We start from the raw sequence: 21,397 nt of genomic DNA on the forward strand, positions 1-21,397 counted from the left end.
AAAATATAAAAAAAAAAAAACTTGTCCTATTATTATTCAAGAATCGAATATTTTGAAAAATCTAATTTATTTTAAATTTGGAAAGCTAACTAACATCTGCTAATCTTCGTTAACCATATTAAATTCATATTTAATAGTAATTACTATATAATACGTAGAAAAAAAAAAATTGCACATATTCCTTTATTTTCGAATAATAGACATTTATTACCTAGCAAATTACGGTAAATTGAGAGTTACGTTATTGCAATATCATTCCTGCAATGGCACCGCGGAAAAATTACAGTTCCAGATGAAATCACAATTCACTAAAAATATGTCAGCTGTGGAAATAATAATGGCAATCGTACGTAGCTATAAACTTTCGCGACTACTACTACCAACCTTGGAAAACACAACGTTACGAATATCGATTTTCTTTCACAAAAAAAAAAAAAAAAAAAAGAATCCAACTTATCTTTGAATATCGTTATTGTTTATACCAAATAATTTTATCGCAAATTCCAGTTTTTCTAACTCGTCCGCGAAACCAGTTACACGGATGTAACTCGTAAAAAGGTGTCGAATAAGTCGGTCGTAGGTCGTTTACGGATTATTAATTTACAAGTTTTATCGAATCACTCGTTTCGAATAAGATGAATGAGAAAAGAAAATTGTCGAGTGTATTCTTTACATTCCTAAATCCTAGTGCAGGGGAACCAGTTTTCTCATCCGCGAGATCGATCGATGAACGGGAGATATACGCGAGTGTGTGCCGGTGAAAAGCAGGAAACGCGATTCGAAAGAGAAAATGAATAATAGGAAAGGTCGAAAAACCATCGTGTAAATCACTCGCGAAACTGGGGCGACGTGACGCCCACATAAGAGGATTTTACACTGATGGTTTATGCACCCAAACGTGATTTCTTGATCGTTTGATAAGGGAAACGGAAGACGCTTGTTCGTGGAAACAACAAGAAATCCAAATGTTTGGCCGAGTCGATGTGTTAAAAAAATTTTAAATTAATTCTCTCTGTTGAGTGTATATTGAATTTTCGGATAATTTTGTTAATTAAACGTTGCGAATATTAATAGTAATTTCTTTTCGATAATTGTCTGGAAAGAAAATTTTCTAACAAAATTCTAATTTTTTTTCTAACTTTTATAGAAGAACACGTAATATAATTTTATATATTATACGCGATAAATTTAGTAATAATTCGTTTGTCTTTCTTTTTTGAATAATAATTAGAAACTATGTATTAAATGAAATAAAAATAAAAAATATGTAAAGTTTTTTATTATAAGTCAGATTGAACACTATCTTGCAAACGAATTATTAGTATTCAATTTAATATAAACAGTTCTCATTAACCGAAGTGAAAAGCAGTAGTTGGTTTAGTCAATGATATTTGTTCCTTTTACCAGTGACTTATGAAAATTTACTGTGTAATTGTCGTTTTCTTGATTCAAGTGGAACAATTTCCTCTGTTCTAGATTAACGTTTTTCCCACCCGAGAATCATGTGAAAGTTCAATTTGGTGTATTATAGTAAATATCACGATCCGGTTAAAAAAATGAACTTTCTCAGTCTATTAATGACTTATAACTAATATTAGTAATCGAACTATTCCTAACTTTCACGATTTAAGATTTTCCCTCTATTTAAAAATGATAAAATATAATATAATTACTAATTCTAAAGAAGATTCTCAACATTCGAATATTATTCCAGATATTGAATTTTAATTTTCATTGTCCTCTTGTACAATAATATTAATGAAGTTACAAGAATTTTATTTTTTAAAAATAAAAATAAATTTGTTAAAAAATAAATCAAATTGTACAAGATGACTGTGAAAATCTCAAAAATCAAATAAAATTAATCAAATAATAATGAAAAAAAAATGGTACGTTACGATATTGCAGGTCGATCAGAAGCCGCTGCACAAGCCGAACCATCACGAGAACCACGTGTCACAGATCACGAAATCGATCCAGTCGCAGGCGAATCACAGCACACCGAATCACGTACAATCCCATAGTCAGCCTAATCATGTTATCTCGAACCATGAAAACCACGTGCCCGCCGGTCGTGTGCCGAACCACGTGTCGGCAACGAACCAGACGAATCACCAGAAAAACCAGCAGAACCAGCGGCTCAGCCCGAATCAGGAATGGCGGCAGCCGGAAGACAACGGCAGATTGCAAGAAGATGGCATCTACGAGAGTGGGCCGGTCGTCAACGACGGAAAACACTCTTTGTTGCAGTACGCCATGCTGAACTTTAGACAAAGTACCGAGAAGTTAGTATTCTATTCGACAAATAATTCTATATAAGAAGCTGTAAAATTGTATTATTAAATTTATTCCAATGACATATCTCTCGTTAAATTTAAAAAAAAAATTTTTAATAATCCAAATTAAATGAAATTTTTCATTAATTTTTAAAATTAATATTATAATATAGCTTCTTTCGCGATATGTTACACGCTGTATCCTCTAGGCTAGGAAGATCAGTAAGTAGAAAAAAATCTATCTAAAAGTAACGAAAAAAAAGAATTCTACTATTAAGATCTTAAACGGAAGAAGAACGTTTTTTGTCAAAACAAGGCACCGCAATAAAAGAGAAATTAATGTTAACGACTAATTGGTTCCTCTTACGCAAGAAACGCGAGCGAGCCGTGTTGAGAAAGCATAACGCACTGCACTTCTCAGAGTAACATCGACCATCTTGGTGAACGCGCGGCTAACGAGTACAGCTCGTCTCCTTTTAGGATATTATTCCGCGTTTCGCGAGTTACCGTTTCGAGGTGCTTCCTAATTCACGAGGGGAACTTGGGATTAATTCGTGGACGACGTAGAAAATTTTGCAACTCGTCGTTGGTCAAGAGACTATGTCAAACAAGAAAGATCTAGATGGAATTAAATGATCGTACTAATGAATAGATTTCTAAAAGTCATGTACGTGACGTTACAATATTACATTTCAATTGTAAATGTGTTAAATTATGAAGAAATAAGAATTGACATTGCAAATTGTATCTTGATTCTCTTTTACGACGCCGTGTCTGATTAACTGTATCATATACCGTGTACAACTAATTAAAATTAATTAGCAGTTTTCACTATTCATTGTACAATTTCTATTAGGAGAGATTTTTTTAGTGAAATATTTGCACAGGAAACGAATTTGTAACGAGGCATCAAAGCGAAACGAAAAAAGACACAAACGATAAAAATAATAACGAACCGACAGAGTATAGAAATCAACCTTCTACCAAGTCGAATCATTAAAACGCCTAACTAGAGTATAGATTTCCTAAACATGACTTTGACAAGTGACAACCACCCGGTCAGTACTCAACGGGACTTTTTCCTATATCTGTAGCAACATCCTGCAATGGAAATCCCCTTTATGGTTATATACTCCTTCAACGAGACGACTTCCGTTTTGGAAAACTATTATTTACATCACTCTCGAGTACCGTTCCTTTGATAAATTAATTCTAACAGTTCCTTACAATTGAAATTTTCTATTATTATTATTAAGTAGAATTTAAATAAGATAAAGTTCTAAAAATATTTTTTTTTCTTTTTTTAGGTTTGAGATGCTGAAGACAGCAGATGGATCAATAAGTGGATCTCTTAAAGTGATAGAATCCTTGAAAAATAAAAAGAAGAATAAGAAAAACAAAGGTCAACAGGATGGTGCGGAATGGACTTGGAAAGAACAGGTGGATCTTGTGAAATATTCTCCTGTGCCAATAGAGCAAAGCCTTTTGAAGCTTGATACAGATTTAAGTGCTCTGGCAGTAGAATGTTTTTTGTGTCTGATGAGGTACATGGGTGACCAACCATTACCTCCAGATACTAGTGAAGTAAAATGCGTTTACACCATTCTTATGGTGAGTATTATATTTTCAATTTGAATTAATGAATTTTTTGAAAAATAAGATAATTATGTTTGATAAAATTACTGATACTTTTTTAGTTTATGCAAAATAAGTTGAAATAATTATAATTTTAAATATTTTATAAAAGAATATCATTATATGAATGCAATTATTTTTAGAAATGAAATGAAATTTATTGAAAGAAATTAAATTATTTGGATTGAATTTAATAATGATAGAATAATAATCTGATAGCCCATTTCTTTAATCATGAATTTAATTTACTTTTTTTTCTACTATCTTTTTTTACTTTCTTATTAAAAAATGTTTTTGATGATTTTATGTAATAATTCCTAAAAAAAAAAAAAGAATACTTAACAAATAACATATGTAAAATTACAAATAACATTCATAAAAATATTCATATTCTTCATTCAAAAAAATCAACTCATTCATTCAATTTCTAACAATCTTTCATTCACAAAATAATCATCACTCGGGAGAGAAGGATAAATTTTGTATTATTATTATTTTTATTCTTCCTATTATGATTCTTTATTTTTGTTTTATTTTTTCAAAAAATCATTTACATTAAAAAATATTATTTACAAATAACCTTAACTCCATTAAATAATTACAGAAAGTGAAACTATCACTTTCTCTATTCACAAACTGAAATCTCGAATTAACATCTAAAGACATTATTCTTTTTTCAATCTTATTTCAGCATTGTCACAAATATGAATTACTACGCGATGAAGTTTATTGTCAATTAATGAAACAAACCACAAATAATAAAAGTCCAAATCCAGACAGTTGTCAACGTGGTTGGAGAATCTTCAGTATTGTTGCTGCCTATTTCACTTGCAGTGATGGTCTAAGGCCTTATCTTACCAAATATCTGGAAACAGCAGCTTATGACAAAAGAAGAGCTTATCATGGAACAGCCACAGTGTGTTTACAGAATCTCAGGAAAACAGTTAAATATGGAGGAAGGAAAAACGTGCCAAGCGTGGATGAAATTATGGCAATTAGTGCAGGCAGAAATGCAAAAAGGCAGATTTATAGATTGCCAGGAGGAACAGAAAGAGTTATCAACACTAAATGTACAACTGTTGTGCAGGTAAATTTAAATTCTTTGAAGATCATTGTAAATTGTAAAACAAAGAAGCAAGATGAAGATTTAGAAAAAATAAGCAAGATAAAATAAGAAAAAAGGACAAAAGAATAATTCAATTCAAATAAATGCAGACAAAAAATGAAAATTGAATAATGTAAATTAAAAACTAAGAGAATTAATTATACTACGATCCCCAAAAAATTAATCTAATAAATTGAAAATGAATAAGCTTAAAAGAAACTAATAGAAATATTATATGAATGTGGATCAATCAAAGAAATGAATAAGGATCAACGTATAAGATACATTATGATACATGCGAGACATATTTCTTGACACGAGAACTAACTAAACTACATTCGTAAACTAGAAAACGCAAGTAGTACAGACAAAAAGAAATAATTTATATTCTGTTTAGAATAGAAAACCAATGTTAATTTATAAAATTTATTAATGATAAATATTAATTCATAAATATAGCACACTGTAATGTAAAAAGCATCAGTAATATAGACTACTAAAGAAAATTAATATGCAATTTTTAAAATGAATATGATATTTGGCATATAATATTAATAATAAGCATTAATAATAATAATAAACATAATAATTGTTAATAATTAACGCATAAAATAATCATATAATATCTAAAATTTCAAACGACGCAATTTGATATTGCGTTTGATGCGCAATGCTGCGCCATTTGATGCGTTATTGACGCATTCAATACAAAATCGAAGAAATCTCATTAATTAAGCAATATATATCAAAGATAACAATAGATGTCATTATTTAACTATAACAAATTAATTTAAGAAACTCACCAGAGCTGTTACGTTGCTATTTCCATAATTTTTTCCACTTTTTGCGACACTTTTCCACTTCACTGACACGACCGCCATGATGCTTCGGACACCTATCGGTGAATAGTTGCGCGCTAAAATTCAAATTTAAATTTCAATAATATATATATTAATATATATAATATTTATGATTCTTATTATAAATTTATCATATATTTATCATTGATAATGCTAATAATACTAAATAATTATAATTATTAATAATTATAATAATTATAATTATAATTATAATAATAATTAATAATTAACGCATAAAATAATCATATAATATCTAAAATTTCAAACGACGCAATTTGATATTGCGTTTGATGCGCAATGCTGCGCCATTTGATGCGCTATTGACGCATTCAATACAAAATCGAAGAAATCTTATTAATTCAGCAATATATATCAAAGATAACAATAGACGTAATTATTTAACTATAACAAATTAATTTAAGAAACTCACCAGAACTGTTACGTTGCTATTTCCATAATTTTTTCCACTTTTTGCGACACTTTTCCACTTCACTGACACGACCGCCATGATGCTTCGGACACCTGCCGGTGAATAGTTGCGCGCTAAAATTCAAATTCAAATTTCAATAATACATATACATAACATTTATGATTCTTATTATAAATTTATCATTGATAATTATTAAAATAATTATAATTATTAATAATTATAATAATTATAATTATAATTATAATTATAGTAATTATAATAATTAATAATAATTATATTAAATTATAATTTTATAAATATTTGTTAATAGTTTACTCTTATTAATAGGATGTTATTGAAGAAATGTGCAACATAATATCTGTAAGAAATCCTCATGAAATGGATGAATTCTCATTATATTGTATTGTCGATGGTGATGCATTTACTATGCCTTTAGCCAGAGATGAATATGTACTGGATGTAACTACAGAATTACATAAAAATCATCAGGTCTTTTATCTAATATTCTGCAGGTATATTTTTTAAATATGATTTTAATTTAATTCTAATAATTTTTTTTAAAGCAATGTAAATTAAAATTATGAAAAATTAATATAATTTCTTTTAAATTTAGATCTGTATGGTATTATCCTCTCAGACTGGATGCTCCACTGTATATAGAAGTTGTATTCAATCAGATTGCTCCAGATTACTTGGAGGGTCTTTTATTAGTTTTACCTGGTGAACATTTACCTCAAGAAGTCATAGTGAGTATTATCTTTTGATATTATAATTTTATAGAATTTATTTTTAATTAATATATTTTCTTTTTCCTTTTAAGTATGATATGGCACAAATAGCAGCTCTATTACATAGGGCAGCAGATATGAATCATGAACCTACAACAAAAGAAATTAAATATTTATTACCAAAACCAGTGCTTAGTTTAAGAGAACCACGACCACAACAGTGGTCAAACATGGTCCAACAAGCATGGAATAATGTGCAACATAATACAGTAGCTGCTTGTAAAGCACAGGTGCTTGGTAAGTATTTTAATTCTGATCAATAAACATTTTTATATTTTTTATACAATGAATTATAATTCTTATCTTTACCATATCTAAAAAATATTGATATCTATTTCTAGAAATTTTGTGGAAATGGCCATTGTTTGGATCTAGTTTCTTTGCTGTAAAGAGGGTGCCTGAAGGAAAAGAAAAAGGAGGCGATCATATTTTGGCACTCAATAGGCATGGAGTACATTTTATTGATTTAATCACACATGTAAGTATGATTTAGTTCTAATTTCTTAATTTTATATAAAATTTGTATGAATAATTTGTGTAATCAATACTAAAATTTCAGGAAACTCTCTATCACTATCCCTATTCTGAAGTAATTTCCACAAGAAAAGTAAAATCTGAAGAAGGAACCCTTTATCTTGACATGAAATGTGGTAATTTGATGCAACAACGTATTACAAGATTGCAGACTGAACAAGCTCATGAAATTTCACGATTAATTAGACAATATATCACCATGGAACAAAGAGCCACTAATGCTCAAGGTGCTAGCATTGGATTTGGCATGAGATAAAATATTCGATTTGCATTCTGCACTTGTAGCATTGGGTTCAAATTTTAGAAATTTATATTTTTTTCTTGTATTACTTAATCGAATGAAAAATATTGTAAATACGTATTTAAGAAAAATAATTACACAAAAAAAAAAAAGAACAAAAAAGAATCTCGATAAAAAGTTTTTTAATATCTATAATATCTATAATAAATTTTTATTTTTTATTAATATTAATAAGCATCTTTGAAGATAATATTGTGGAAGGAGAAAGAATAATATTCGAAAATTTGAAAGAATTATATTCAATAAAAGAAAAAGAATTATAGTCAATAAAATTACATTTATCTTTTCGTTATTTATTTATTCGTGACAAAAGATCTGATAAAGATTTCTTAAGAAGAAATTGAAACTAAATAAAGAACAGTTTGAGAGTTTTTCGACTTGTAAATATATTTAGTTAGAGGTGAGAAGAATTCAAGAGAATCACAGTTTATCTGATAATACTATTATAGATAGAATCATTCTAACTATCTATTAAATTGTGACAGCATTTTTCGCGTATCTTTACCCTCGTTTTAAGAAATACTTTTCCATAGAAGACAAGTACACCAAAATATAACAAACTTAAAGAATAAGTCACAAGCTTATACCTCGATGCAAAAGAGAAGTGAATCAAGAATTTTGCGTGGAATTAAACGTACTATATATATATACCAATTTAATAACATTGCAATTTTCAAGTTATCGTTTCATAAAATAATAAAAGATAATCTAGTTATACCAGTCTTAAGAATGAGAATGTCTGATAATCCTCTTCATTAAGTTTAACCAATTTTATACGTAATGTTTAATACGTGGAAGAAGAGGAACGAATGCTCAAGTATCTAAGCAATAATTCTCAACTCTGTAAATACGCGTTTAGAAACGTTTAGAGAAAGAGAGGGCTACGTGAAGAAGCTAAAAGAGAGAACGACGAGTTTTGAACGAGAAATAGCTTTGTGGCTTTTTTTTAAATAAAATTCGATGACAGAACACGTCGAAACTCTCTACGTTTTCCGGTTGATTTCTTTTTCTTTCAATCCCGATGAAGATAAATTTCTTCCCGTTTATTTAATAACCGAAGAAATTGTCGATCACGTTAAATAATATAAAGAAAAACGACCAATAAAGACCTGATTGGATCGATTTATTTATATACAAAAATATGTAAGAAAAAGAAACGATACGGTGCACACACGTAGAAAGAAATGATTAAATGTAAATCCAATTAAATGCTAATATCTTTAACGAATAAGTTCTGATGGAGACTAACAAACTACGGTTACATGTTTATCACAAGAAGACATTATTATTAATAATTGTACGTAATGCGTATCGATGTGAAAGGAGGTATTAAATCTTTATATATTAAAAGATTCTACTTATACGAAAATAACCATGTGTCTATGAAGATTCCTTGTCACCCTTTTAAATTAATTAATACATTTATAAATAATAGATATATACATACACGTGTATATATAAAATAATTTAATAAACCGAGTTAATAAAATAAGAAGAAAAAAAGATATACAATAAACAATTTTTGCTTTTCAATTAATAAAAAAAGGCAGTGAGTAAAAATATACAAACGGTATGTTAAATGCAACCAAATTTTTGACACTGAAAATTATTACAAAATTTTATTAAAAACATAGAAAAACTATAGACTAATATTTAAATAGAGAAGAAAATGGAAAATTGAAAAAATTTTATATTAATATGTCATTTTCATAACACTTCACAAACCTTTCCAATCTTGATCTATAACTATAATATAATCCTTCTAACAAAGTTCCTTGAAATCTCTTTCTCAAATTAGAAACACTATCTCAGACATAAGAAATCACGATGCAAAATTTTAAATTTTTGTCTTTGTGCATAATAATAAATCAATTCCTTGTACGATTTGGACTCGATCCAGGAGTCTTAGTTTTATTCTCTTGGGGCCAATTGCTGGCAGTGTGTCGAACGTATCCTGGATCAGTGGGTGACGAAGGTGTTCGAACATTGGGCGTCTGTGTCCCTGTGCTCGTTGTTCGAAGCGAGGTAAAACATTCTTCCAGCATCTCGATTTCATCTTTTTCTTGGTCAAGCTCTTGCTCATAACCCTTTGGTGGTGGTGGAACATTGAAAGAAACGTCACGACTTTTTTTCTGACTTCTCAACGATGTTCCTCTCATTCTGACTGGCACATTATCGTACTGGCTAGTGTCAGAATATCTTGAACACAAAAAGAAAAAATAATAATAAAAAAAATACGAATATCGAAGAAAGAATCACTAAATTAAAAAATTATAATACTTAACTATATAGGCATCAGAATTTTTGTTAAAGCAACAATTTATTTTTACCTGTAACTTTCGATAGCTTCATCCACATCACGTTCAACTTTCATAATCTTCACGCTAGGGTTCACTATCTTCGCGAACATAGTCTCATTTTTGCGATTCGTCTCGATCGGAAAACGAGGTGTGTCGATTTCATCAACTGGACGTTGATAAATATCCTGCATCTTATACATCATAGTAGGCATCTCTATTCTCTGAGCCATTTTATAAGAGTCTCTATTCCCAACCTTTTGCATCTCAGAGTCTCGATGCATTTGCGAGTCCCTGAGAGCTCTTCCATTCTCGAAATTCTGCGTGTACTCTTTCGGCTCTCCGTCTTCTCGATCGATATTATCGATTTCATCGTGCCCATACGCTTCTTCTTTCGAATACCTTTGTTCCTCCTTCTTAGCTGAACTCTTTTGACGTTGTTCGTCCACTTTATCGAAACCGTCGTTTATATTTCCATTATCGTCTTTTTTGGAGACTTTCGAACTGCTCATTTTGGGAGATTTTGATTCTTTTTCCGTGGTAAGGGTCGTCGTTATTTGTTGCTTGGCTGTAAAATTTGTATTCGATATTTTCTTCATATAAAGCACAATAATTTTTTGTAATGTAGACGTACCTTTTTTATCGGTCAAGAGTTCCGCCATGCCATGCTTGTTCTTCTTTTTAGGCGTGCTCATTAACAGATCGCCGATGAAAACCAACGCTGTTAGCAGGCACAGTGCCCCAAAAACCGCGGCATTGTCGATCAAATCCTCAGGGACGTTTTCAATGGACGCCATGGACAATGCGCCGACAATGGCGAAAAGAATCACTCCAAGTCCAAGAAAAAATATTTCCTTGAATGAAAAAAAAGAAGAAAAAAAAAAGATAAATAAAAAACGAATCTTCTTCATATCTTTCATTAAAAAGCATTATTAAATTTTAATAACTTCCTCCGTTCAATACATTCTTTTTTATCTTCTATCATTTAAATTTCAAGAATAAAAGTGAAACGATCTTCGCACGTATATTAGAATTGATAATTCGATAATTCGTATTCCATTCCAAGATTTCTTTACAATGCCGATTGTACTTAAATGGAATATTTTTAAATATTATACTTATATATCTTCTATACAAATCTTTCCCTCAAGAATATAAATAGCATTGCTTTTTCTTTTCTTTTCTTTTCTTCTTCTTTTTTTTTTTTTTTTTTCCAATGCAAATTTAATGCAGAAATCTTCGTCTAGGCTCATTTATGAGTCATTAAATAAGTCACAGTTTATATTACGTGGCTCAATTGCCATACAATCAAGGATGCTGTTACGTATCTCTTCTCGTAATCATTTTGCATAAAGGATATTTTTAACCTTGGCACCAACAACGTTACGATGTTTCTCACGGTTAAATCATGCTCCACATTTAAAAGATTTCTTGTTTTACGAGTCAATCTGCATAAGTTGAAAAAACTAACCTTTGAAACATACGTATAGAATTCACAACGTCACGATTCAATTTCGTTCTAACATTGGATTGATTAATAAACGAGGAGTGTCTGTGGAAAAACGAGATTTTTCTAACCAGGAAGAATGTTGAAAATATCATTATCAAGATTAATATATCGTGAGATTTGAACATGCCTCCTTGAAAATGTTGTTTGCTCTTAAATGCAAAAGAATTTGATGCATTTATCTATATGCGGAAAATTATGAAGAAAATTTTTGATATTGCGAGTGAGTTCGTTAAAAACAAAAGTAAAAGGTAATACAATTTCAATTGCTAATATCATGCTAATATTATTCATATATAATGGATTAAATAGAATTTCAATTTTTATCCGTTTAATCTTACTTTTACCGGTGAAACTTGTTCAATACGGAATAAAAAAAAAAAAAAAGAAAAAGAAAAACAGGAAGTTAAATTCTAAAATTCCTGATTTTTAATTAAGACTATCTGTCCGTAACTGTTTTAACTGTTATTTATTTCATAAATTATAATTATCAAAAAATTTTCAACGATTTTGCGTAATAATAAATCCAAAAAAATATTTTTGAAAGGGTTAGATAGATCTCATTCAGGGCGTTGGTCACCCAAGACAAACATAAGAGCGCGATAAAATCAGCTCGTCGAAGGACGTGCTTGAAAGAGAAAGAATACCTTGAAGACACCGAACAATAAGACTATTAAGGAAGTGTGACGACTTGTATAATTGTCGAGGAAGGAAGAATTAACAGGTCATAAAATCCATTTCGAACTTTTTCGTCGTATATTGCAAATATTGCGCAAACAGATATGGAAAAAAAAGGAAAATAATTACCGTCTTTCGGCCATTAAGCTCTCCTGTTGCAGCAGCAATAAGGAGACCTGTTGTGATTATTATGTAACCACCACAAGTCGCGGTTGCAAGAGCGGCGCCTAGATTAACAAAAGAAAAGTTTCATATTTTACATTCTTGAATATTATACTTATTCATTACCTGTCTGAGGTATAAAATAATCTATTCATTGTATCAATCTTGTTTATATAATTAAAATATTTGCAACAATTTCTTAAATGGCTCGAATCTTTTAAGTAATTCAAAGTTTTACAATTACGGTTTTGCAATTATGAAATAATAGAATTGTTCAGAATTAATCTTTCATAATATGTAACTCACCAATTATTTTTCAAAAATTCTGAAAAAATATTTGTATTAGGAATATTATATTTTCAATTTTTAATGAGAACAATTTTAAAGATATAAAGATTGAATTTTAAAATAATTTTATTTTTTTCTTAATACGGGAAGTAAAATGAGACACAATGAATTAATATTTCGAACCTATTGCACCCCACGTGATGTTGTTCAAAAGGGACCATTCTCTGCTGCGACTTCTCAAATAATGAAAAACCCTTCGACTCTCGTCGTCGGTCACCCTTAGCGCCACCACGCAAGCAATACAAAGTATCTATAAATCGAATATTCGTTCAATTAAATTTAATTCATTTATCGTGAAGAAACGATATATTAAAATAAATTATACAGTGTTCTATCCGCAGAAGTAATTATAAATAATTAATTGTCAAAATATTCAGAATATTATCGCAGTTATTGTGAAAACTATAAATTCATCAATTGCAGAGTTAAATTTAAATAACAACACGAACAGATTTCACTTCAAATATTGATACAAAACCTCGTAATATTAAATTAAATAAATATTTACTCACCACTTCGATGATCCTGATGAATACTTTACGATTCCACATGTTCTTCAATTTTATTCACCGATAATTCCCAATTTATTCATTCCACCATCGTTGATACATTGACCATATTAAATTTTCTCACATCAAACATTTTAAACATACTCGAGCGAAATGTACATCACAAAATTTCACTCGGCACAAAACTCGGATTAAAAATAAATTCCACGAATAATTATCACATCCGAGAAAATCAAACGAAGTTTACACGAACGGTATACTAAAAACAATTCAACTATAGATCAGAAATTATTATCTAAAAATATATAGTGTGTGAGATTGAAAAAAAAAACGGATTCGAATTTCTCGAAATCAAGTTCGATAAACGCGCAAACGGAGCTTATCTCGCTCGTTAACGAAACTCGAACGAAAGGATTAGGAGGAGGAATCGCGCCGCTTGTCGAACAACAACTGAAGAGATAGAGAGGATCGCGGTTCAAGCGGCTACGTTGTGTCACGTAATAAACTCTGCAGGTAACAACAATGCTATTATCGTGCGGTGCATTGGCGCAGCACTGTATGTAAATTTTCGCAACAAATAGCACAGAAATGGTTGACGAACTGCCTTGAACCGGTTTGATAAAGTTACAACGAACCGGGAAAGATAGAAGAATAGTTCCTTTTCTTTCGAAGTTTCGTTGGTGCGTGCACGATGGAAAGCATTTGATTTTTTTTGATTTTTTTTAACGAAACTTTGCGAATATTTCTTTTTAAATATAACTTTCCAACGACGAGTGATGGAGATTTAAAATTTCAAAGATTTATATTTTTTCGAATTTATATCGAATAATTTTCATCAACAATATTTTAAATATTCTTACAACATCGACACTCACACGATTCCCATTCAGCAATTATATTTACATCGAAGTGTGCATGTGGTTAGATCTCTGACTGAATTTCAGCTTTCCAGAGTGTTATTAAATACAAATCAGGTATGATATAAATACTTTGCATCTAACACGTGATTAATAGTAAACAGTTTAATTATAATATACATTATATGAAGAAATATAACTGAAACAGAGTATTGATAGGATAAATTCTCTCCTTGAGAAATGTTTGCTTCGTAGAAACTTATTAACAAAGTACAAACAAGATACTTATACTATAGTATTAAATAATGCATTATTATAAAATTCTTTTATTGTAGTGAGGCCACAATCCACGAAGGATAACATACTACATCGTACACGAAATATGTAAGCATACGATAAATTGACTCATCGATGCTACGTGACACTAGCATTGGATCAAGCTTAGGACAATTGCAACGATATTACGATCCGACAAATTGCCTGTTTGACTTCTGTGTCGCATAATTGCCTTCTCGAGTCACAGTCTGAATCACCTGTAAATTAAAAATTAATTTATTTCGCGGGAATTAATTACAATGCGTAATAAAATTATTTCGAATCAAAGAATGATTATTTTTAAAAATTATATCGACTTTTTATTCTGACGTAAAAATTATTCTGGATATTAATTTAAATCATCCTCTTCTCTCGAGACTCAAATTTCGACGCGCTCGCAACGCTCGATTTGGAAACATTGTATCGGAAATTCTAGCCGAGTGACCGTTGATCTCGATCCACAAGCGGGCAACAGGTTGCCGAGGAAACAATGTAACGTCCAGAGACGAAAATACTTTGAGCAATCGTTAAACATACACAATAGAAAATTTCTTTAAATCTCACCTGCGCTGAAAAAAGATATTGATAACGATAAATGGAATTATAACACTATGTAACATATGTATAGTTAAATTTACTCACTTTATAGTATATATATTTTACGACGAGACAGATGAAAATAATTATATAAGAAATTTTTCCAAATAATATGTATATGTAATTATATGCAAATCATCTTAAGTGATTTTATAATCGGGCAGAGAAGTGAAAATGTTGCATAAGAAATTCTTGTAAAAGCGGATGTAAAGCATTGCAAATTGACTTTTTATAATTAGATAGAAATATTATCAAACAATTCTTAATTAATATAAACGAGGACTTTTTTTTAGCCAATTGCAATTTTTCATTGGAAAATTTCAGCAGAAATACTGTAAAAATTATTTTCAAGAAATTTTTATATATTATTCGAAAAAAAAATAAGGGAACGATTGTTTAAATAGATAACATTTTTAAATGTTATATAATGCACGATTTAACATTATTCTGCAAACATATACATATATATGATACATGTGTACACATATTCTAGAATATAATCGAAGAAATGGTGGAAAGGAAAACAGAAGAAAGTGGCGGAGCGTGATGGGATGAAAAAGGATTTACACGATGAAGGGAGAGACGAATATCATCTCCCCTCCACGGTCTAAATAAAAAATAAATTTATCCAATAGCAACCAGTCCGAAATAAGCGCCATCTGATCCCATACACTTGACCCATAGCCATGGTTTACTGCATCAGTCTTCTTCAAACCGTGGTGGTATGTTTATTGATCATCGATCCCTCGACTTTGACCGGTTGTTACATTCTCTTTGTCCATCCAGAAAAGATCTTCCAGCCGATCGAGTTCCTTCATGTTCGTTTAATTCGAGAATGTATTGAACTTCCTATTAAAAAAAAAAAAAAAAAAAAAAAAAAAAAAATGTCGGTTTAACAACAACTCGACTCGTGACAATCCGTAGCAGAAGAAAACAAAATGTCAATTAGCGTTAAAAACGACGACGTTCAGATTAATCGGGAAGGAACAATGGTATCTGTTTCGACGATTCAACAATCAAACGAGACTACCAATAAGGTTAACAAAGAAGACGATACGAAACGACAATTAGGTGAGTCGATAATAATCGAGAATATAATTAATTTTGTAAAAAGTGATAAACGAATTCGATCTGTATGTGAATTAATAAATTGGTTATTTCATCATTTTTTAATTATCATTTCGTTCTTCGATCGTGTCTGAATATCGTGTATAATAATAATAATAATAATAATCATAATAATAATAATAATAATAATAATAATAATAATAGAATTTATACCATTCGATTATGATCGTGTTCTTTTTTTTTTTTATTTTTTTATTTTTTATTACAGATAATTTTTCCTACATTTTATTGTAATATAAAATTACCGTTGCAAGCCTGATTGTTTCCTTACAATTGTCATTTGTTCTGGAAATATGATACACGAGGCCAGACGTATCAAATCAATCGCATAGTTATTTTATTGATTAATAATATTACATAAGATAAGATTTTATATACAAGTATATAATTAATTATTATATCAAGTCGTTACTGTGTATACCATAATACATAATACTTTTCGTGTTATTTCATATTTACGAAATCTGACAAAATATATATATATATATTTTTCAAAAAAAAAAAAATACGACAATATACTTATTGTTTAAATGAAATATCGAAAATAATCGGTTTCTCTAATTAAATCTAGTATGCCTGAACAATCGGAAGTCCATCATACAATCACGAATCGCTGACAAAATACCGAACATGAAGGAGCAAATGGAAACGAATCTAAAATTATTAAAATTCGTAGCCGATTCCAAGTTGACATTAACCCAAGTTAATGGTCAAAGGAAACTCGGCCCGCCTCCAGGATGGACAGGACCTCCTCCTGGACCGAAATGCGAGATTTTCGTCGGCAGTATACCACGAGATTATTACGAACCCGAAATTGTTCGTATATTCAGTACTGTAGGAACGATTTATGAGTTACGCTTGATGATGGAATTTTCTGGTACAAATAGGGGTTACTGTTTTATCATGTACACCACCGAAGAGGAGGCAGCTCGTGCTGTTAAAGAATTAGATCAGCATGAAATTTATCCTGGAAAAAAGATCGGTGTCGTTGCGAGCACTAATAATTGTCGACTCTACATTAATCAGCTGCCTCGAATCATCGACTCTAAATCCATCATCAAGGTTCGTTAATGATTTTTTTTTTTTTAATCTATTGTTTATATGTACATACATATATATATATATATTTATTTATTTCATTGTTTATTTCATTTCTTTTCCATCGTTTTGTGAGAGAGAATATGTATCTTTTTTTTTTGTCTTTAGAGAATTTACGAAGTGACAGATGATGTAGATAAAGTAGCCGTTTATAGGAACCTGAACGGTTTTGTTTGTTACGTTTTGGTATCGTACAAAACCCATCGAGGGGCCGCCATGGCGCGAAGAAGATTAGTGCCTGAATCGGCGACGCTCTTCAAAAATTGTGAAGTTAATATAGAGTGGGCTAATGCAAATATGACACCTTATAACGTGGTATGTATAACGATTATTACATCGATATTTAAAAAAAAAAATAATAATAATAATTTCGTAAAATAAAATAAAGAAATAAATTTATTCTAAATTTATTTTAAAAGTAATTTTGAAAATAGTCTCACGACAAAAATGAAATATAAACGAATCGATAAAATAAATAGATAGATTTACTCCAAATTAATTTAAAAGAAAAATATCATCGTATTATTAATATTATTAAATATAAATATAAGAAAAAAAAACAACAATACGAATTTGGCGAAGAGAGGTCAATGTTTTACAAATCGTCATCAGTGGCAATACGATTTTCCTTTCGCGCATAGAGAACAATGACATCGGTCAATTATGGCCTCATGAGAATATAGAACGTGGGTACTTTCCCTTGTTAACTCGTGTCTACAAATGGCACTGTGATTTGCGGGAATCGGATACATTACGTAGATATTGAAAACGTTAAATCACTTTTACTGCAGTTTATATCTTGATGAATCCACGTTGTCATTTCGTCTCTCCTTTTCAAGGAAAAAAAAAAAGACAATCGTTTCTCATTTATTGAATAGTAACCATAGTAACGGAGCGAGCTTCAATCTGCCTAAATTTTTTTAGAATTACGTTACATTTTATAATATTTTACGTATATCTATTAAAAACAAAAAAAAAAAAAATTAAATCTAATTGTACGATTAATTATTTTATTTCCATATATTTTCTCAAGTTTATTTAAGATCATCGCAATTATTTTTTTCGAAGTATTTTGTAAATAACGATATAATACGAAGAATTCTCTTAAAATAAATTGAGAATTAACTTTAAATTATTGAAAATTGCTTTTTCACACATTAAGGTAGTTTTGAATGAATTAGTTCGTATTTCTACCGCAAGAGGCATCGCGAGCGCCAGCGTTTATTAAAGAGAATGCGCAGTATTGAATGTGTCGAGTGAATCAGCTGATCGCGTGTTTCCTCGTTCTCGTACAATACGAAATATTTTTCGATTATCGTATCGTTAATCAAGTGAATTGAGAAAGGGTGAAAATGAGTTCGTCGACGATCGAGAACAGTGAATACAGTGACTATCGGAGTCCCTTGGCAACAAGGTACGCCTCGAAGGAAATGCGCTACAATTTCAGCGAACAAAATAAATTCAGCACGTGGCGGAAACTATGGATTTACTTGGCCAAGGCAGAAATGGTTCGTAACTATTGAACGTAATTATCTGTAACAAATTTATTTAATTTATCGTTTCTTTATGGGAAATTTACAATCAATTGTTTCATTATTTTTCCATTGTTGAGTGCAGATGTGCTCCATTTGCTTTGATTTTATTGCTCCATACGATAAAGAATATTGTTTGTTTAGGAATTCTTTAGGGATTTAGGCGGATTTTAATTGCACTGCAATTTGGAGTTACTAGATTTTAGTTATATTAAGAGTATTGTTAATTTAATACAATTGGAGTAGAATTAATTTTGAAAAAGGATATGTGTTTAAATAAAATTTAATCTTTTTAGAAATAAATTTACTATTAACAAATAATTATATTATTAATTATCGAATATTAAGATTGATAAAAATATTTATATTTATTCAATAATAATTTTTATTATTGATTTTCCCAGAATTTATTTGAATTAAATGAAATTTAATTAATAATAAGTAAATGTATTAGTATTTTATTTTAATAATTAAAAAGGTATAGCAAAAATTTAAGTATGAGAAAATATAATTTAATTAATTGTTAATTTTCCAATAAATTTCATACTCATTTTCTGTCATACCACGCGAACGAAATAGGTTTTGTATTATAAAATTACATTACGTTAAACATCGTATTGCCACATTTATTATTGAATTATAATCTCGAAAACATTTTTTAAAAGGTTATCGAAAGATCATCGCGTTCTACTAAATATAATAGCTTCAAATTTTACAAACATTGAACTTCTTTCGTCAAATTCAAAATTACAAAATTATGATTCCCCGTTTAATAAATGTATTGATTATTAACGATCTACAGTTCGAAGAATGTGGGACGTGCGACGAGGAGGGCAACATACAAATAACGAAAACCTTTATTGAACCGGCTAAAACGAAAAAAGTTGTGGCTCGAACGAAACAGAAGGCCATCGACAAACGATCGAACATAATAAACAATCAACGATCGCAGAAATTAATCGGTTCATCGATTCAAAAAGGTCGGCCGATAAAAGCTGCAATCTCAAGCCCGGTAAAAAATCTCGGCAACCCAGGAAATCAGTGCAAGGTCGAGAAATGCCAATCGAAAAGCATACTTTGCTCCAATTGTTCTTTGATAGAATTCGCGAGGAGCAAGGAGAAAAGCACGAAAGAAAATTTTAATCAAACTTGCGATATCAATGGAAATTTAAGAGACAGTTTAGACCAATCTTTTTTACACGAACACTTCAAGAAGAATTGCGTACAACACGATCAATCGAACGCCATTCTTCCCGCGATCAGCACGTATTTGACGTATTTGAACAAAGGTAAACGATTGAAGAACTTCAAATGGAACGACGTGCAAAGATATTCTAACGAGGCTTTGCACAGTATCGAAAATTTTGCTAAAAATCTAACAAATGTCCCTTGCGATCTGGTTAACAAGTGTAAGTTAGAATGCTCTTGCCAGTGTCGATTTCACAGTTTCAATGTATCAAAATTACCTACGAATAAATTACAATCTGTTTGGAATCCGACAGACGGTCTTGTCGCAAATTTCTCCGAAACATTGAAGATCGCAAGCGAAAATGACAATAAAAATTGCGTTAGCTACGATCAAAGAAATATTTATAAGAGCGAGCCTGCGGAGAACAACGTTCACCACGTGTCACAAAATAATTTTCCCTCCAATTCACAATCTTTGAACGAATCTAATCATCATCGGTTCTCAAACTGTTATCAGTACACTAATTATTATCAGAATTTTGGGATGAATAACGGGGAGCAAAACAACGGTACTTTCGTCCAATATCCGAGTCAAAATCCGTCGGGATACAATTTGCAAAGCGGGCGAGAATTCTCGTCGCGGCAGGAATCGAATTTGGCTCACTTTTCGCAACAATTCCCGTCGACAGACGTGAACCAGATGACGATCAATCAGAATTTCAATTGGTTCTCGCCCGAGTTGTTGCCGATGGAGATTTATCGCCGCGAACCCGGAAATATCGCGGACGTGTCAAATAGAATTTTCAACGATTGTAAATACGTGAACAATCATCACGCGATTAAGAATTCGCAGCAAATTCAGAGTAACGAGTCATTTTTCAGCCCCGTGTCGAAGTTCGATGGAAGATTCTCGTTCGAAAATCCGATCAATTCCGCGTTGTATCAAAAGAATGCGATATACGCGGAAAGTAAACCGCAATTTGGAGACAATTTTCGAAGACTTTAAGCGATTTATTATTGAGGGATTTAATTATGATAATCGTCGGCTATAGATATGATATAATAAGTAGCCAATTAGTTATTGCGATTAGAGAGAGAGAGAGAGAGAGAGAGAGAAATATTATATTTTAATCTTATGGATTGCTTCGTTGGTGGCCATTACGCAACAGTTAAGACAAGATAGATAAGTTGAAGAATAAAATGGAAAAGAAATATTTCGTGGAAGTATTTCTTAGAGTTTGTTGGTTTTTAC

General features: G+C 30.5%; 4 protein-coding genes and 1 long non-coding RNA gene across 7 annotated transcripts in view; 3 read left to right on the forward strand and 2 right to left on the reverse strand.

The window, feature by feature from the left end:
• Positions 1–9,298, forward strand: part of Myo10A (unconventional myosin 10A) — a 71,199-nt gene extending 61,901 nt beyond the window's left edge. For all 3 annotated transcript variants that reach the window (XM_086915518.1, XM_086915516.1, XM_086915517.1), the window contains 8 exons: positions 1,909–2,285; positions 3,584–3,887; positions 4,603–4,998; positions 6,634–6,818; positions 6,920–7,052; positions 7,127–7,331; positions 7,436–7,572; positions 7,654–9,298. In XM_086915518.1, coding sequence (XP_086771644.1) covers positions 1,909–2,285; positions 3,584–3,887; positions 4,603–4,998; positions 6,634–6,818; positions 6,920–7,052; positions 7,127–7,331; positions 7,436–7,572; positions 7,654–7,884 — 1,968 coding nt within the window. In that variant the 3' untranslated portion in view covers positions 7,885–9,298. The remainder of the gene's footprint in view (positions 1–1,908; positions 2,286–3,583; positions 3,888–4,602; positions 4,999–6,633; positions 6,819–6,919; positions 7,053–7,126; positions 7,332–7,435; positions 7,573–7,653) is intronic.
• Positions 4,421–6,420, reverse strand: LOC147656381 (uncharacterized). The gene is made up of 3 exons (XR_015294528.1): positions 6,307–6,420; positions 5,820–5,932; positions 4,421–4,776 (listed from the first exon to the last, which is right to left on the reverse strand). It is a non-coding gene; the product is annotated as an uncharacterized LOC147656381 (long non-coding RNA).
• On the reverse strand, positions 9,032–13,932 carry LOC100867015 (uncharacterized). The gene is made up of 6 exons (XM_003694994.4): positions 13,434–13,932; positions 13,045–13,171; positions 12,541–12,638; positions 10,861–11,080; positions 10,260–10,794; positions 9,032–10,128 (listed from the first exon to the last, which is right to left on the reverse strand). The coding sequence occupies exons 1-6, from the start codon at positions 13,470–13,472 to the stop codon at positions 9,798–9,800; spliced, it is 1,350 nt and encodes a 449-aa protein (XP_003695042.2). The 5' UTR covers positions 13,473–13,932; the 3' UTR covers positions 9,032–9,797.
• An 82-nt stretch (positions 13,933–14,014) lies between these two features.
• On the forward strand, positions 14,015–21,294 carry LOC100868337 (uncharacterized). The gene is made up of 6 exons (XM_031917384.2): positions 14,015–14,404; positions 14,623–14,671; positions 15,693–16,270; positions 16,899–17,389; positions 17,534–17,740; positions 19,760–21,294. The coding sequence occupies exons 3-6, from the start codon at positions 16,138–16,140 to the stop codon at positions 21,149–21,151; spliced, it is 2,223 nt and encodes a 740-aa protein (XP_031773244.1). The 5' UTR covers positions 14,015–14,404; positions 14,623–14,671; positions 15,693–16,137; the 3' UTR covers positions 21,152–21,294.
• The window catches only part of Adsl (adenylosuccinate lyase), a 28,035-nt gene continuing 25,258 nt past the window's right edge, over positions 18,621–21,397 (forward strand). Inside the window, exon 1 of the mRNA XM_003694995.4 lies at positions 18,621–18,933. Coding sequence (XP_003695043.1) covers positions 18,778–18,933 — 156 coding nt within the window. The 5' untranslated portion in view covers positions 18,621–18,777. The remainder of the gene's footprint in view (positions 18,934–21,397) is intronic.

This window comes from Apis florea, unplaced genomic scaffold (assembly GCF_048593485.1).
Source record: "Apis florea isolate Af1SG1 unplaced genomic scaffold, ASM4859348v1 contig_3791_pilon, whole genome shotgun sequence".
Classification (NCBI taxonomy): Eukaryota; Metazoa; Arthropoda; class Insecta; order Hymenoptera; family Apidae; genus Apis; species Apis florea.

Bases quoted from the DNA above. Each gene is read 5' to 3' on its own strand.
- LOC100868337 (XM_031917384.2), top strand. From the start codon at position 16,138: ATGTCAATTAGCGTTAAAAACGACGACGTTCAGATTAATCGGGAAGGA. The intron at 17,390-17,533 runs GTTCGTTAATGA...TTTTGTCTTTAG, and splicing joins ACTCTAAATCCATCATCAAG to AGAATTTACGAAGTGACAGA. The intron at 17,741-19,759 runs GTATGTATAACG...AACGATCTACAG, and splicing joins ATATGACACCTTATAACGTG to TTCGAAGAATGTGGGACGTG.
- LOC100867015 (XM_003694994.4), bottom strand. From the start codon at position 13,472: ATGTGGAATCGTAAAGTATTCATCAGGATCATCGAAGTG. The intron at 11,081-12,540 runs GTAATTATTTTC...TTTTCATTCAAG, and splicing joins AGCTTAATGGCCGAAAGACG to GAAATATTTTTTCTTGGACT. The intron at 10,795-10,860 runs GTACGTCTACAT...CAAATTTTACAG, and splicing joins ACTCTTGACCGATAAAAAAG to CCAAGCAACAAATAACGACG.